The sequence below is a fragment of the Dysidea avara genome, chromosome 4 (assembly GCF_963678975.1).
Source record: "Dysidea avara chromosome 4, odDysAvar1.4, whole genome shotgun sequence".
Lineage (NCBI taxonomy): Eukaryota > Metazoa > Porifera > Demospongiae > Dictyoceratida > Dysideidae > Dysidea > Dysidea avara.
Genome location: NC_089275.1, coordinates 35667452 through 35683818, shown reverse-complemented (window position 1 = coordinate 35683818; position 16367 = coordinate 35667452). Strand labels below are relative to the sequence as shown.

The 16367-nt window shown below is 37.2% G+C and overlaps 1 protein-coding gene across 1 annotated transcript in view; it reads left to right on the top strand.

Moving 5' to 3' along the window:
• Positions 1-15389, top strand: part of LOC136253799 (serine-rich adhesin for platelets-like) — a 22609-nt gene extending 7220 nt beyond the window's left edge. Inside the window, exons 7-27 of the mRNA XM_066046457.1 lie at positions 901-966; positions 1878-1973; positions 2307-2582; positions 5446-6153; positions 7226-7528; positions 7785-7880; positions 7937-8206; positions 9080-9148; positions 9471-9530; positions 9632-9910; positions 10101-10634; positions 11041-11343; positions 12093-12152; positions 12213-12500; positions 12567-12737; positions 12850-13158; positions 13412-13492; positions 13760-14068; positions 14181-14255; positions 15070-15132; positions 15189-15389. Of these exons, the coding sequence (XP_065902529.1) occupies positions 901-966; positions 1878-1973; positions 2307-2582; positions 5446-6153; positions 7226-7528; positions 7785-7880; positions 7937-8206; positions 9080-9148; positions 9471-9530; positions 9632-9910; positions 10101-10634; positions 11041-11343; positions 12093-12152; positions 12213-12500; positions 12567-12737; positions 12850-13158; positions 13412-13492; positions 13760-14068; positions 14181-14255; positions 15070-15132; positions 15189-15256 (4484 nt within the window). The 3' untranslated portion in view covers positions 15257-15389. The remainder of the gene's footprint in view (positions 1-900; positions 967-1877; positions 1974-2306; positions 2583-5445; positions 6154-7225; positions 7529-7784; positions 7881-7936; positions 8207-9079; positions 9149-9470; positions 9531-9631; positions 9911-10100; positions 10635-11040; positions 11344-12092; positions 12153-12212; positions 12501-12566; positions 12738-12849; positions 13159-13411; positions 13493-13759; positions 14069-14180; positions 14256-15069; positions 15133-15188) is intronic.
• Positions 15390-16367: the final 978 nt, after the last annotated feature.

Genomic DNA, 16367 nt, shown 5'->3' with positions numbered 1-16367 from the left:
GAATTATAGAAAAAAACTTTATTCAATGGAATTTTCTATTGCCTGCCTGCCTGATACATTCAGTCAAGTGTAGCGGAAAAGTGGCTACAGTTACAGCCCTACGTCTTTCACAGAAACATTTCAAATTCACTTTAGAAGAAACCTTTGGCATATTGATAGCCATACAATATGTGCGCTGTTATTTTATTTTTATACTTTCATGTACATACTGAAGTGGCCATAGCACAGTACGACTTTGATCTCCGGGCATGCATGTTTCACAATGTTATTATTGTACCAACATATTGGAATACACGTGCAGGTAGTTCAGTGAGCTGTTCTGTGTTGTAGACGAGTGTTGCCTGCGAACAGGAAATGGGCTACTTGTGGAATGGTGTGCACAAGGCATATGTATGAAAGTAGACTATTGTTGTGAGTGAATTAATCTGGCGGCTATGCCAGACCTTGGTGCCATTGGTGTGTAGCTATCAGTATTAGATGCAGCTGGAATGTAAGTGAACAGCACTTGTGCTTTTATGAATTTAATGACTAGATTGTCATGAATAATATGATAGCTATTATGTGATGGTTACTAAAGTTCACAAAAAAGTATAAGAAAATTTAAACTAAGTAGGGACATTATAGTACTGCTGCAATAAAAAGGACTGGATTGGAGTAGTACGTAATGTCCAGATACTGTAAAACAATAAGACATACTGTGCATTTTGACTGTAGAGTCTCCGGAGCACAGTGGGGATATTCACTTCTTATTGTTTTAAAGTATCTGGACATTACGTACTACTCCGATCCAGCTTGTTTCACTATTTTTTATTGCAGCACTATACACTGTCCCTACTCTAGTTTAAAATTCCTAACTATTTCTTATACTTGTATGCACCACATATGTGTATATTCGTATAGGAGCTAGTGGTAGTCAAAAGACATCTACTGCTACTACCAATCAACCTACTACAACTGCTGGAATTAGTAAGTAATGTATTTATGTACACATGTGTACCATCTGTTATTCATTAATAATGTATCATGAGGGTGTGTGAGTGTGTACCCTGTATCTATCCAAATATTCTGCTGATGTACAGTAAAATGTGAATAGAGCTACTAAACAAAATGTATGTACACATGTACGTACGTATGTAAAGTACTCATATAGAGCTTATGATAATGTCCAGACACTGGACAAAATCCAGTCAGATTGCATAGATGTCGGACCATAATGCAATTTGTCCAGACACAATTTGTAATTTGTCTGTACTCTGGTGTACTGTAACCACATAACAGCTGCAGTAAGGCATGTGACATTTTACCACCATAATGTTCTATGGTGGACATATTGGGCATTCATCTTCCACATGTCCAGTCATTTGGCAATTGTCCGGCCATTTTGGTTTCCCAGGACATTGTGGCAGGACAACAGAGAATTCTTATCATAAGCTCTGCTCATATAATAGTCCGTGCTAAGGAACATGGCCACTCCAATTATGTATGGTGAGGCTATTTGAGCGTGCCATTATTATGTGTTGGTAGTTTCCTACCAAGTATACAGGGGGGAGGACTCTTGACCCCCCTCCAAAAATTTGGTGTATATCAAGATTGCGATATTGGAATAGAGCAGTCACAGTATTAGAGCAGTGTGTAGCAAGCTATGTAAGGATTTTTATGTTATGTACTCTATCAACTATAAATACGTAGTTGGTGAGGTGGGCAGCTATTGTCAGTTGGTTGTGACCTTTTTTTTTTTGGTCTCACCTTACCAAACCAGACAATGTAGTGCCATTTATTTCATTTTGATCCCCCTTTCTAAAAGTCGGATCAGCTCCTGGTACACAGTAAATATATTACTGTATGTTATTGTTTATACATACACACAATTACTATAGAGGCTGGTGGTAGTGCTGCTACTGGTGGAGCACAGGAGAGGTCAGCTAAGAGTGTGATGAGTAGTATAATAAATGGAAAGCTTCACTCCACGCCTGGTGAGTATTTTTGAAGGTAGTGTTCAATGATAATGCTCACTGTATACGTAGTTTAAGAGCCAGTGTATCACAATAACCTTGACATCAGCACACACCACACATTGTGAATACTGTAGTATACATGTATGCATACTGCACTATATTTGGCGATCATGTAGAAATATCATCTTTTGATATATCACAAAAGTACATACGTGTGTGTGTGCGTGTGTGTGTGTGTGTGTGTGTGTGTGTGTTTGTGTGTGTGAGTGTGTGTGTGTGCATATGTTTTCATGCAGTATGTATGCCATACCTACATACCTACATACTTATTTGTACTACCACTTTCTACAGGTTTTGATATACTAGACAGCTACAAGGATCGTGTGTGTGATAGTTTACCTACTGACTATAACACTACAGCAGTTAGACTACAGACACTTATTGGAGCCTCAGATCACATGGTCCAGTGGGTTCTGACTGGTGACATGTCACAAGTGAACCATCGTATCTACCAGATTGTGTTAGTGTATGTGTGGTGTCAACCTCACTTCATCAAATTCTGTGACATCATGGAAGTACTGGCTGATGACAGTATGACTGCAGGACATATTAAAGCACTAAGAAAGGGTGAGAAAGTGTGTAGTCCCTGTGCACGTGCATGTGTGTGGGATAGAAGGAGGTCTGCTCACTGTGTCAATTGGGACCTGGTGAAGTAAATACCAACTGTCTTTGTCTCACATGTGTGGTGACGGTGAAACTTGGAATTCCACAATATTACCCATGGTGATAGAATTCTAGGAAAACAGGAAAGGGACAGGTGGAAGCAACCAATGGAAAATGTTTGATAAAGGTCATCATATCAATGTACAGGTTGGATTTTACAACACAATGCTTCTTTGTAGCATTTTTGGATCCTTTAAGTTCTGCGTTCTGCTAAAACAATCGAAATGCTATAATGAAACAGTCACGTACATTAAAATAGTCTAATAGAACAGTCAAAAAGGGACTGCATTGAAAGCCTGTGAATTGGTGGACTAACATAGCTGGCATAGATTAGTTATAATGTGGACTAACCATAAACACTGAAAGTTAGCTCAGGACTGCTGACCTTCTGGTGCACTGTAACCACCACATTACAGTTGCAACAACAAGTCATGTGACTTATTAACAGTTCAAGGTACTTCATATCTATACAGGTCTGTATACATGGTCAATTCACTAGAATACAGTACTTACATACAGTATTTAACAGTTGAATCTTTTCAAACTGTATATGGGTTCAAAAGAGACACTTGCAGTGTTGATGAGCTACATAGCTATCCTGTAGCTATGCCGGCTAGTCCATCAAATTCACAATCTTTGAATATAATTATAGCCTCCTAGCAGAGCCATTAATCATACAGTACAGTAGTACTATATATTAGAAATCATGGAGGTTAGCACTTTTTCACAAAAAAATATTGACCAGAAATCAGCCTCACAATAGCTTCATGGTGCCTTGGCAGTGTTGGTTAGGTATAATCAAGCCCAAAGGTGTCTCCAAAATGGTTGAAAACACTTCAGATATGTTGTTACAAATGAAATATTTTTATTCAGTGGAATTTTTTGCTGACTGACTGACTGACTGACTGACTGACTGACTGATTGACTTGACTGATTTACTTGACTGATTGACTAATTCCTTCAGACAAGTGTAAACTGATAATAGCTAAGGCTACAGGCTTGATTTTTTCACTGTTAAATGTTCCTGAGAGGTGCCTTATAGCATTCTGTGCACACTTCGTGGACTTACCTTTGCCCGAGTCCTTTGTGTCCTGTTTCTTTTTGCTGGCAGCCCGAGGTGTCACATAACCCATACATTGAAATTTTCCGTAAAATATTATTTTGTGTAAAATAAATGTACAGCAGGTAGTTACATTATTTATCATAACTATTGTCTCTGGAAGTGTTGTCAATTTTGTTTGGATGCCATTGTACATACAATAACCTCCTCTATCCAATGATATCAAAGTTAAATAGATGCCAAAGCATTAACAGGTTGCAGTTTTACCACGAATGGTAGCTTGTGTAATACAAAATCCATTGGAGAGCCAATCACAAAGTTCACATTCTGATTAAATAGCAGGACCACACCTTTACCATTAACATTACAAAAATTGTTTGTGCAAAATCATATAGAGCGTTTCATAAGGAGTTGAACGATACCATGTTTTATGAGGTTTGCTTATGTCTAGTGTCTGCAATTATTGAAATACAAAATGATGTAAAATGTATGGAGTTTGTATTGGGAAAATCAAAGAAGTATGGTCCATCCATCCTGAGACCTTTCTAACAGTCAGAGTATAATCCGTTCATTTCATGATCAAAGGACAGAAAAGAAACAAGTGTAATGTGCAATATTGCTCATAAAAAATGATTACTGGGCGTAAATTAGATTTTGACAGTTTTGCTCATTTGACTTTACAAATCGCAATACTATAGCATGTTTTGATATGGATTCACGATAGCTAGATGGCTTCCCAACATTTGTATACAGGAATCATCTGTATTTTCTGTGGTGGCTGCAGAAGCACTTCTCCTACTGTACTTCATTAGCAATGCTGAGTAAAGGGTTGAACATAGCTGAAAGCGAAGTGTAATGGCCACTTCACTTTTGAGTCAGTAATTGATGTAGTTGGGGCATGCAAATTGTCCATATTTTCTGTGGTGACTGGATTGATTGCAGAGACATATCTCCTACTGTTCTTTGCTTGTAGCGCTGTGTAACAGGATAAACATAGCTACAAGTGAGGTGTAATAGCTGCTTCACTTGCGACTTAGTAATTATTGATAGTTTGGGCGTGCGTTCAGACACTGAGTAACTCGGGTGCCATTCTTTCTTTTGATGCGGTATGCGTGGCTTCATTAGTCATAATAATGTTACAGAAAAAGTAAGCAAACAAGTATAAGAAGAAGTTATGAATTTTAAGTTTGATTAGGGATCATAAAAAAGGTACAGGGAATTAAATGTCCACTAGTGTATCTGCAGGTGTAGGTGACCTCCCTTGTTTCCCTACTGTTTTCTATAATCTCTAATTGAACTTACAATTCATAATTGTTCCTTATCCTTGTTTTATAAATCTGAACTGCTCCAGTAGCAGTAGTAAGTTGATCACTTTAGTGGAAAGATCCAGCAAAGAAACATTTTGGTGTAAAATCAAACTATATACTTTCCATCATCCCATTCTTACTTTCTGTTCATAGTCCATTCCCTTTTCTCTAGATTTCTGCTTATCCCAGAAAACCCACGGGGTTTTTGCATATCTACAGCCATAGATTTTATTACTTTTTGATTTTGTGTTAGTGGGATAGTATACTGTAAGTACAACCTGTACAAATGTATAAGCATACATGTGAGCATATGCACATGTTTGTACAATGCGTATACAGACGATAGATTACAAGGATACATACGTACTTACTTATGAATTATCACATCACATGTTAATAGATCTTATCAGGCATCTCTACAGTGATGGACACATTACTGCTGAAGAGGCATCTCACCTTGAGTCAAAGAAATTGTTTCAGGCACCAACTGCTTCACCTCCTACTGCAGCTAGTGGTGCTGCTACAGCTTCCGTCATTCACACCACCCCACTATCCAGTGATGCAGTCACTGGCTCTACACGGAGTACCAGTGCCACTAACCCTGCTAGTGCTGTACTCAATTTAATAAAGGATATGTCCATCAATTATCAAAGTGTTGCATCAACAGGATCAGCTCTAAATGCAGTTACTACTACTGCTACTATTGCTGGTCAGAGTACCACAGCCAGTTTCAGTAAGAGTACTACAGCTTCCTTATCCCAGATACCATTGTTAGCTGGTCAAGTGTCACAAACCACCTCAACAGCTCCACAACCAGCCATTACAATAACACCAAATACACCACTGTCTTTACCACAAGGAGCGTCCCTTAGAACTGGTGTTCTTAAACTGACTACCACAACTAACCAATCATCACTACAGCAGTCTTCACTACAACTCACTGATCAAGGTCTACCTCAGACTGATAATCTGACTGTTGGTGGGGACACTTCACAACCAACTTCATCTCTAGCTAGTTCAGAGAATGGTGATAGTAATGATGATCACTATTATGATGATATGACATTTGATCCATCTCCAGAGCCTGATGTTGTACCATCTGATAATGGTAATGTGTTTGAGATTGTGACTGAATATAAACATGATTGTTCTATTAGAGTAGTTGAGTCTTCTAATAGGGCAGACGGATACTCAATTAGAGCACTGTTAAAATTGTTTGTACTTATTTTGAAACTATTAGGTATCTGCCTGGAAATCAGTACAACTAAAGCTCCGCCCTTCATATATATGTAGCTACACATTTTACCATGGCATAAGTAGTGAATAGTAGCTATTATATCATACTTTGTTTTATTTTAATGCAATAACTTTCAGGGTAAAATTGTTCCTGTAAAAATTTATTTGCATTAAATGCAATTTAGTGATGGAGTATATGATCTAGCAACTCTACTGTGTTAAAAGTATGTTAATCACGTTGATACTATTTGTCTTAGCTGAAAATTAATATTTATAAAGTATAAAATAAATAAAATGAAATAATAAATAAATAAATATAGAAGACAGTAAGCTAGTCAGTTGACGCTTTGCCAATTTCAGTTAGTGTAATAAAAAAAAGTTTTGCACACAAACTGCGAATGAAAGTGAATTATGTACCAAGCATACATATAATATAACACATTGTGTAATTTTAAAATTGTTGAATTAAACATGTGATAGGTTTTCTTCCTGGCATTGCTTAAAGGTATATAATACTGTACTACATTAGTATATGAAATATGTTTGGGCTAAACTGATGGTTACTGTACAGAAGCTTCTTGGTAATCTTCCAAAACTTCAAACCTTGTTTCCATGTCAATAATTAATTGGTGTAATTGATGAATTTTGTGGTACAGGGCCTACTTTGAACATAAATGTGCTAAAAGCTTACAGTGTATATTCTGAGAGTGATAGATTCACATGGTTTGCAACTGGTTTATGTGTGGCAAAGTTGTGAAGGGTAAAACTGTTGCTGACGGTCACAAAACTTTTGAAGGTTCCTGAAGCTTTAACCCTTGTCTCAGCCCTAATATTCGTATGTATGTATGTATGCATGTATGTATGTATGTATGTATGTATGTATGTATGTATGTACATGCATACACTAGTTGATCTCTTAGAGACACAACTACATACTATTACAGGCAACCAAGCCACAGCTTCTAAGCCAGTTGTTAGTATAAAGACTCAAGCTGTCCCATCAAGAGAGATGTCACCAGTAGCTACTATGCAGGCACACTCCACTAGTGGAGGGGATCATGGAGTAACTGTTGTATTAACACCAGCTGGTGTGGGATCCAGTCAGTCTGACATGAATCAACTGATCAATGCTATAGTGGATAATGGACAGCTCTCCTATGATCAGATTGCTTCATTCCTCTTGTCCTCTCAGCAGGAGAGAAGTATTGTGTTGATGAAGATAATGAAGAAAGTCAAAGAAGCACAAAGTGATTCTTTTACGTACTTAACATAGTGAATATGTGTACGTGCTTACACACATGAATTATGTGTGCATATAGCACAGTGTGAGAGCATGTGTATGTGTGGTATGTTGCTTGTGCACACATGTTTGTGATGTGCATGTATCTATGTGTGTGTGTGTGTGTGTGTGTGTGTGTGTGTGTGTGTGTGTGTGTGTGTGTTACATACATTAATATACAGTACTTGATATGAAAGTGTATGTATTTGTTTCTCTTATTTCAGCTGAAGCAAGTGCACAGGCAAAACCTGTAACCACACCCAAACGTAATGTAGACCAAACTGCTTTGGCTGAAGTAGAAGGAATTTTTAAAAATCCAGGTGTGCATAACAAGGTGTGGTTGATAACTTATAAACATATTTATCACATGTTTTAGACTTTGCCACATTGAAAGCAAGATATGCAGAGATTCTTGCCTGTTTTCCTGAAAGTTTTGAAGCCACTGTTAATGTCCTACAAGAAGTACTTGACCCATCTCAAATATGGGAAATTTTGTCAGCAACTTCTGGTCACAATCAAAAGATACTTAATGCTTTGATCTTAAAAATGAACAGTAAAGAAGATATGCTTGACTTCTGTGACAACCTTGGGAAGATACCTGGAGTTCCTCCATTGTTGATGCTGCTCATTGATCAGCTTAGAAAAGGTACAGTAGCTACTTGTAGTGGAACCATATACCCTGAAATGTGAATACCTTTTACATCTAAATAGGACACGTTGCTAATATAATGAGATTTACAGTATATAGCATATTTCTGAGGTATGTACAAAGAGAGGGGTCCCACCGTATGCTCATTACCATATGTGCCATGATCACATTTTTGTGTGCAGTGTGTGGAATAGAGTATGTAGAGCATATAGTTAGCCACAAGTGGCTATTTGTATATCAATCCCATTTACTTTAGGTGTTGCTGTATAGACATTATATAAGTATAGTGCGTATATATGTATACATAGGTTAAATCACAGAGGTCACCAGACCTACCTCACGGCTTTTAACGTGACCATACTGTACCAACATGTATGGTACAGTGTACAAAATAGTAACAAAGAAATCGTCAGGGCTCGCGAATGTTTGTGAAGTCTATTAGGTCTCAAACAGATTTTCTAAGGTTTGAGAACAGATTTATAAGATTTGCAATTGGTATGTGAAAGGATCGTGAGCTTTCATGTAGACTGTGTGGTTTGGTGGGATTCGTGAAGCCACATATATAAACTCAACAGTGGTCATTTAATGCAGGCTGTTGGTCAGTTGCTAAGTTATCCACAACACCTTCAGGAGCACACCAATAATTATGTCAACAGCTTATAGTTCACGAAACTTACACAACCTGTTCTGTTTGTTAAGCTTATGCGACATGTTTGCTAAACCTATGTGACCTGTTTGTTAAACTTATGCAAGCAGCTTGCAAGACCTTGCACTAAATGAACAGGTGTGAGTCCTCGCAACTACTTTGTTACTTTTTTGTGCAGTGTACCATATATAACTATCATGTGTGCACATGTGTATGTACTGTAGATGTGATAGATCAACTTCAAAATGCATCTACTCCAGCTGCTGAGCACAAGCCACTACCTGCCCCTGAATGTGAGTTGGTGTTCGCATATTAGTACAAGTATGGTATATCCGTATCACACTTCCTTGTATAAAGGATCAATGTTAGGTCTTTGTAAATTATAATTAGTTGCATTATCATTCATTCTTAGCCACACCAGATACGTATCAACTATCAACTATTTTAGTTGTCAGTTAATACTTTTGCTTTATGTGGATGTACCAATATTGTACAGCTAAGCTGTTTTTGCATAGGCATAGTAAATTAATCACTGTATTGTCAACATGTATCCATTTATTGTGCATCCTTGCATACATACATAAATATGCTATCATGTAACTTGTCTTTCTACAGTACCACAGCCACAACTTCCTGACCCATTTGAGAAGTGCTTATTGCCTGCAGATAGTGAAGGTAAAATAAATCATAAATGTTATGTTCTGTACATGCAGCATACTTGTATATTGTGCATCACAGATGATTCAGTGTTGTAACTAATCATGTACTTGCTATAGGGTTAACTGCCATGAAGACCTGTTATCCAGTACTGATCAAGAACTTACCATCTCGACACATGGTGACACTATCCAGACTACAGGAGATGGCTACTATACCTGAGGAGCTTATGGACAGTTTAATGACAACGACTAACTCAGAAGTTGGTAATAAGATGATTATCAACTATCTTATTTCACTGGTACACACTGAGGAACACATCATCACATTTTGTAACTTTGCTGAGAAAATGATTGGAGATCCTGTGAAGTGTGGATGTGTACTTAACCTCAGAAATGGTACGTGCATCCTCAGAATACATAAATGCACAATATGTGTCATTTTGTTTGCTGAAAATACACTGTGTCCATTTGTCTTTCTATATACTTAGAACAGTACATACTTTATACGCTAGCTATTATGCACATCCACCATACAAGATAATAATATATAGTAATTTTTATTTTAAATTGTCTTTTATTATTATAGTGGCACTGATGGCTCAACAGTCCAGCAAGATGAGTAGTGTCAGTACAACTAGTGTGACCACCTCTACTGACTCTAAACCCACCACCAGTGTTAGCCCAGCACCCACTGATCCTCCTTCAACCAGTAAACATGGTGATAGTGATAAGAGACATGATCATCCAACTACCTTCACTGATGATGATGATAATTTAAAGAAACCATCAGCTTCTAAGATGGCAACTTTCCAGAGTGAGGCAACTGACAATGATGACTTTAAGAAACCATCAGCCTCCAAAATGGCTTCTTCCCAAAGCAAATCAAACACCTTTACTGATGATGATGATCTAAAGAAACCTTCAAGAATGGCTTCTTCTCAGAGTGAATCTGGTGGTACACAACTCGATAAGCCTCCTGTGACATCACAAGCTAGTGGAGGTAGTGAGATTAGTCAGAAGAGTTCTGTAGTGGGTAATAAAGTGGTCACTCAATCTTCAACAACCCATCAAACAGTAACAGATTTAGAAAGTTCAGCAGCAGAGTCTTACATGCCATTAGGTACATATACACACAAGTAATCGTTTCATTATTACAATAGCACTGTATACGTACATACATATGTGCCATACAGGTCTATATACATATATGCACGTGTGTGTGTACTGTGCCAATTACATACTTAATTCTTTCTGTGATGCTGTGATAGGCCATTCTACAGTATGTGTAAGTACCAAAGTTACAAGTCAATGATATTTCAGAGATACAGCTTGTTTAGGGAATACGTACGCATGTAGAATCCAATTGCAGCTACATGTACCAAATGTCAGTGGATCAAGCTTTCTGTTCATGTAGATTTTTGCACATTTAGTGTCTGTATACACATTTTAAGAATGATGTCAGCATGCTAAACAATATTACTATGTGCTACCCTCTGAAATTATTTTACAATGCTAATATATTACAGTTACAAAGTCAAGTCCAGAAGATGATGCAGCTGCGGTTAATGCATTCAATGAGTGTCTTCCTCAGTTAGAGACAGTTGATCCAGAAGCAGTCACTCGTCGGCTTATACAAACTGGCATATTATCCAAGGACTGTGATGTATCACAAGGAGCTGCTGTACAATTACCTGATGAGGTTAAAAGACAGCTAATATGGAGTAATATTGGGAGGACAATTCAAGTCAGTGGTGCTGGAGTTTTCCATAGACTAGTCACTATACTTAACGAAACACCAAATTGTTTTGATACATCAACACAGTTAAATGGTATGGCGAAAGTAAAGTTTACAAATATCACACTTCCATAACCATGCATGTAGTCATCATGAGTACAGTATTATTATTATTGTCAGTATACTATACACTTTCTCCATGAACTGTGTGCAGGGAGAGGGGGGGGGGGGGGGGGGGTGAATCAAGGTAGTAGGTATGTGGAGCAGGGGAAAAGCTAAAGATATTTCAGAATTGAAGTTTTTGATGTAAAGCAGTTTTGTGCACAAACGTCTATCTTATTGCTTTCTTAGTGGTCTGCATTGATCAAGAGTTTCAGGGGTCTGTGATGGTTGTGAGTAGCTAGTTCAGCTACTGGACTAAAGAATGGCATACCAAGCATTTCATTTTCAAAATATTCCTAGCAGGCTTTGTGCCCATGGTGCAGCAGATGCAAGATTTCATACCCAAGATTCTTGAATATGGTGACTGTTCTATTAGAATATTTGACTTGACTACTCTTTTAGAGTATCTCAATCATTCTGTTTGTATTTTTAAGGGTGAGGGGGGACATGTCCCCTTGGGTCTGTCACTGGTGTGTATGTAATTAGATACTGCACATGCTTGCTTACTAGTTCAGCTAGCTATGTAATGATATAATAGTATGCATATGTGTGAAGTATGCCATGAGCAATCAATGTAATGGTGATAGAAGTATGGACACTCACGGTGTTTATTTTTGTACAGTATAATTCTTTAGTGTACTTTTGTGTAGCAGTAATAGATGTCATTGTACATTACTATAGATGCATATGAAAGGTGTAAAAATCCACTGGCGGCTACTGCTACAGCAAAGCATAATTCAGGTATTTACTAATCATGCATACATACGCACATACGTACATATGTGTGTTTATGTGTTACAGGTACTCAAAGTGATTCTGTGACATCTAGTGGTGCTTATCCTCAAGCACATCACTCTCAAAAGCCAGAGCCATCACATATTGGAAGTACTAAAGTAGCTTCTAATAATTTGGGTATGCCCTCTAGCTCCAGCACAACTGCTCAGACAACTCTTGAGCCTAAAACTAACTGGCTAAGTGGTGACCCTACAGGAACTAGTGCGAGCTTTTCCCAAGATGATAAGGTGGGAACTACCACCAAAACAGTACCACAGCAGGTTTCAAACTCAGATGAAGCAACTGCAGGATCAGGTACTTATAGTGGCAAACTAGCCACAGCTAGTGCTAGTGCTGTCTCCTCTATTGCATCTACTGAAGGAAGCATGGATACACCAACACTGGAGGCATATGAAAAGGAAGATGGAGGGGCTACAGTTGCAACAGATGAAATGACAACTAACAATTTTAGTGACTCACCTGCATCAGCTACTACTGTGGGAGGTGGTGCTTCCTTTTCACCTATATCTAACAAAAAGTCTCAGCAATCTGGTAAGTACATTTTAAGGGCACACCTCTCAGGCATTTGTTACATCATAATGCAGGGGAGGTAGTGTGTGTATATGAGCATACTTACTTTTTGCAATATTTGCTACCTTATTAGGAGCTGAATTCATTCCACTTCCTGATACAACTGCTGCTATGGAAGCATTTGATGAGTACACTTCTCTGATGCAGAATTACGTTGATCCATTTGTGTTCATTCCCAAGTGTATCTCATATGAACTGCTTAGTGGAGATGTGTCTGCTTCTGGTGGATCTGCAGTTTTCCTTACTAATGAGGTGAAGATGGCAATGGTGCTTCCAGAGATCAGGAATAATATATTCCTTAATGGAGTTGAGAAGTTCTTCAAGCTAACTGAGCTGTTCCGTTCTGAGCCTATCTATAATGAATTAGCAAATCATCTGGATGGTATGAACAACCTGTGTACAAAGTGTGCATGTGTTAAATTAAGTATGCCCATGTAACTGAACATAAATGACTGCTGTATTAGAATATTTGAATGTTCTGTTGCAGTACAACAATGATTTTCTTTTCTCTATTATTTATGTAGCAATTCTACCTACTATACAAAAATTATTCTAAGGAATGTACTGTACATATAGTTAAGTACTGTATATTCTGAACTGTACATGTACATACATGCTAATCATCTGTTGTACAGTTGCATATCAGAAGTTTAAAGATCCTGCTGAATTGAGGAAACACAAGGAACAAGCTGAAATGGACCTTGCTATGGACAAAGGTATGTTCATACGGTCTATTATACAACCAACAGTATAAAGTACGTACGTGTGTATGCTATTGAGTGTTCATAGATACTTGCAATTTCAGTTTAGTTCAACAAAATTACACACAATCATTATACTCATACAAATTAATCAAAAATTTAAAGCCATTCACTCTACTGTACGTATAAATGCCAAATTTATATAGGTGCAATACCTCTAATCCGCAGGCATGCATTTTAGCATACAGTATGCGTTCTTTATCATTTGTGAACATCCAATAGCTACAGCTGTACAAGAAGACCCCATCAAGACTAATGCAGCACTTAAAACATTTGACGAGTACTACTCTATGATACATGAATATGTTGATGTGACCATGATGACGTCAAAGTGTGTTGGATATGGAGTAATACCAGAGAGGTCACCGATCACTGGTGCTTCACTGTTCCTACCTGACATGATGAAGATGGAAATGGTGTTGCCACTGATCAGGAAGAATATTGCTCTTAATGGAGTGAAGGTGTTCTTTAAGTTTGTCAAAGTATTTCAGAGTATGGGCTACTACACTGCATTAGCAACACATTTAGAAGGTATAGTTTGTGTATACTTGCTTGTGTACTTTCTTATGTACGTACATACAATTAGTATTACTAAAGTACAGTATACATTTACTGTATGTATATAACTTGTCGTACTACACAGCTGCATACCAGAGGTATGAGCAAGGCATAGAGAGTCCTGAGCCAAGTGAATCACTGCCTTCTGCTTCTAATGCTGGTAGGAAACATTAATTTTTGTCTACGTATATACTCTATCAATGCAATGCAGTTGTCTAGTTACTGATGCATACATGTATTATATATACATGTGTATAGCTATATGTTCTTAACTATATACAGATAGATTGAATGTGTGTATGTGTATGCATAAATAGGTCCCATTTGGTGGACGAGGTCTTGCATACTTACTGTAGGTTTAATTTTATTGTTACATTACATGCTCCATACCACCATCAGCTTATATGATCATTTCAAAAATCATGTGCAAGGTATTTTATTGAAAAACTGTATAGTCCTATGCCCAATAGGTACATACCATAGACCTTTAAAGACTCAAGAAAGAAAACAAAGACAAAATTTTGAATGCCCACATCTTGCAAATGGCTGGTGTGAATTTAATCAAATTTGTTGTGTGGCTTGCTCTACCTGGTAGACAACTATAGTAAAAAGATGGTGTGCTTTGGAAAAGGGGCCATGCATGGAACTATGCATGTGTGAAAATCACATTTTTCTTTCTTGTTAATATAAACCCTCTTTTACCACACCTTTGCAACATATGTATGCATAAACACTTTGTGACAAAGCCACTGTAGTTATTAGGCAACAGTGACTGTACACTGAAGGGGTCAGTGACTGTACACTGAAGGGGTCTAGAGTTCAAGCATAAAATGTATTAAATTTCTTGTCTTATACAAAACAGTCTTTTGTTAATAACAGGTTTAGCATGTGCTACGTTGATTGTGTTTTTGATGTGTGTTGATTCAATATAGTATATACATATATATATATATATGTGTTGTGCGTGATGATAGATCATTTGACAACACAACAGCAAGTTAACACCTCAAGTGTTGGACAGGCTACTGGTAGTACAGGTAGAGATGTGTGTGTTAGTAATACAGGCATGTATATAAAATGTTCTTTGACACAGACACTTCAGTAAAGACAAAACAGAAAGTACAAGATGATGGTGAATATTCTGAAAAAGGACACTTGTAGCTCTATAGTCATGTAATGTAATTTGTACAGTATGTATAATAATAATTTTGTAGTTTCCTACTGACTACTGCTGCTACCCTGATTGAAATATGCACCTTTTTGAAGAGCCAATAAAATGACTGATATAACATTATACTTTCATAATGGTAACTATGGCATGCATGGCTTTCGTGTATGTATGTCTGAGAAGTATGGTACAACTATGTATCTGTGACTGGATTTGCAAAAAGGTACCTTTTCCACACATTTTACATACCAGTAAACAAAATGTCATAGCTGTTGCCTTTGTACACTGATTACGTTGATGTTTACATCACAATGCAGCCACATACTGTAGCTACACTCATGGAAAATTTCAAATGATTATATGCAACAATTATGAAGTTGTGAAGTTCAAAAAATGGGTCAAATAGTGTGTGTGAAAAAATACTTTTTTTGTAAATTCGGTCACATTTATAGTAGCAAGTATAATACAGTAATGTGCTCTTTTTTTTGTTGTAAAATAATTTCCATGTGCAAAACTTGTACTTACAATTTAAAATCAAGCTACTTTAAAAGAGCAGTCATTCATGTAAATCATAAAAAATATTTTTACATAAAATTTTTTATCATGATTAATTTTTTGCACAAAAATGAAGCGAATTATGGTATATTATTATTATTATGCCTATCATGATGGCACAATATCTATGTGTAGCTTAAGTACATATGTATACCAAGTGTAATGATGTCATCATCAGCAAACGTTTTGCTAAAATACCTGTGTACATAAGAAAAGATTAACATACTTTAATAATAGGTGCAATGAATATGGGAGCTGAGCATGCTGGACACAACCCAGAAATCAATGGATGCACTCTCTGTTAGTTGCTCTAGAGTGCATTTTAAATTTGTGTCAACGTTTTATTGACTGCTTTATTAGGAGACTCCTTTTGACTGATAGATGCTGAATTTTAAATAGGTAAATTGAAATACATTATAAAATTGAAAGATAGAAAAGCAGAGTGGCACATTACAATGGAAGTATGCTCTGCCCATAGCCAAAAGGTTGATGGAACAAAATGAGAGCACTGAGTACTTTCAGGGGGTGGATCCAGGGTTTGACAAGGGG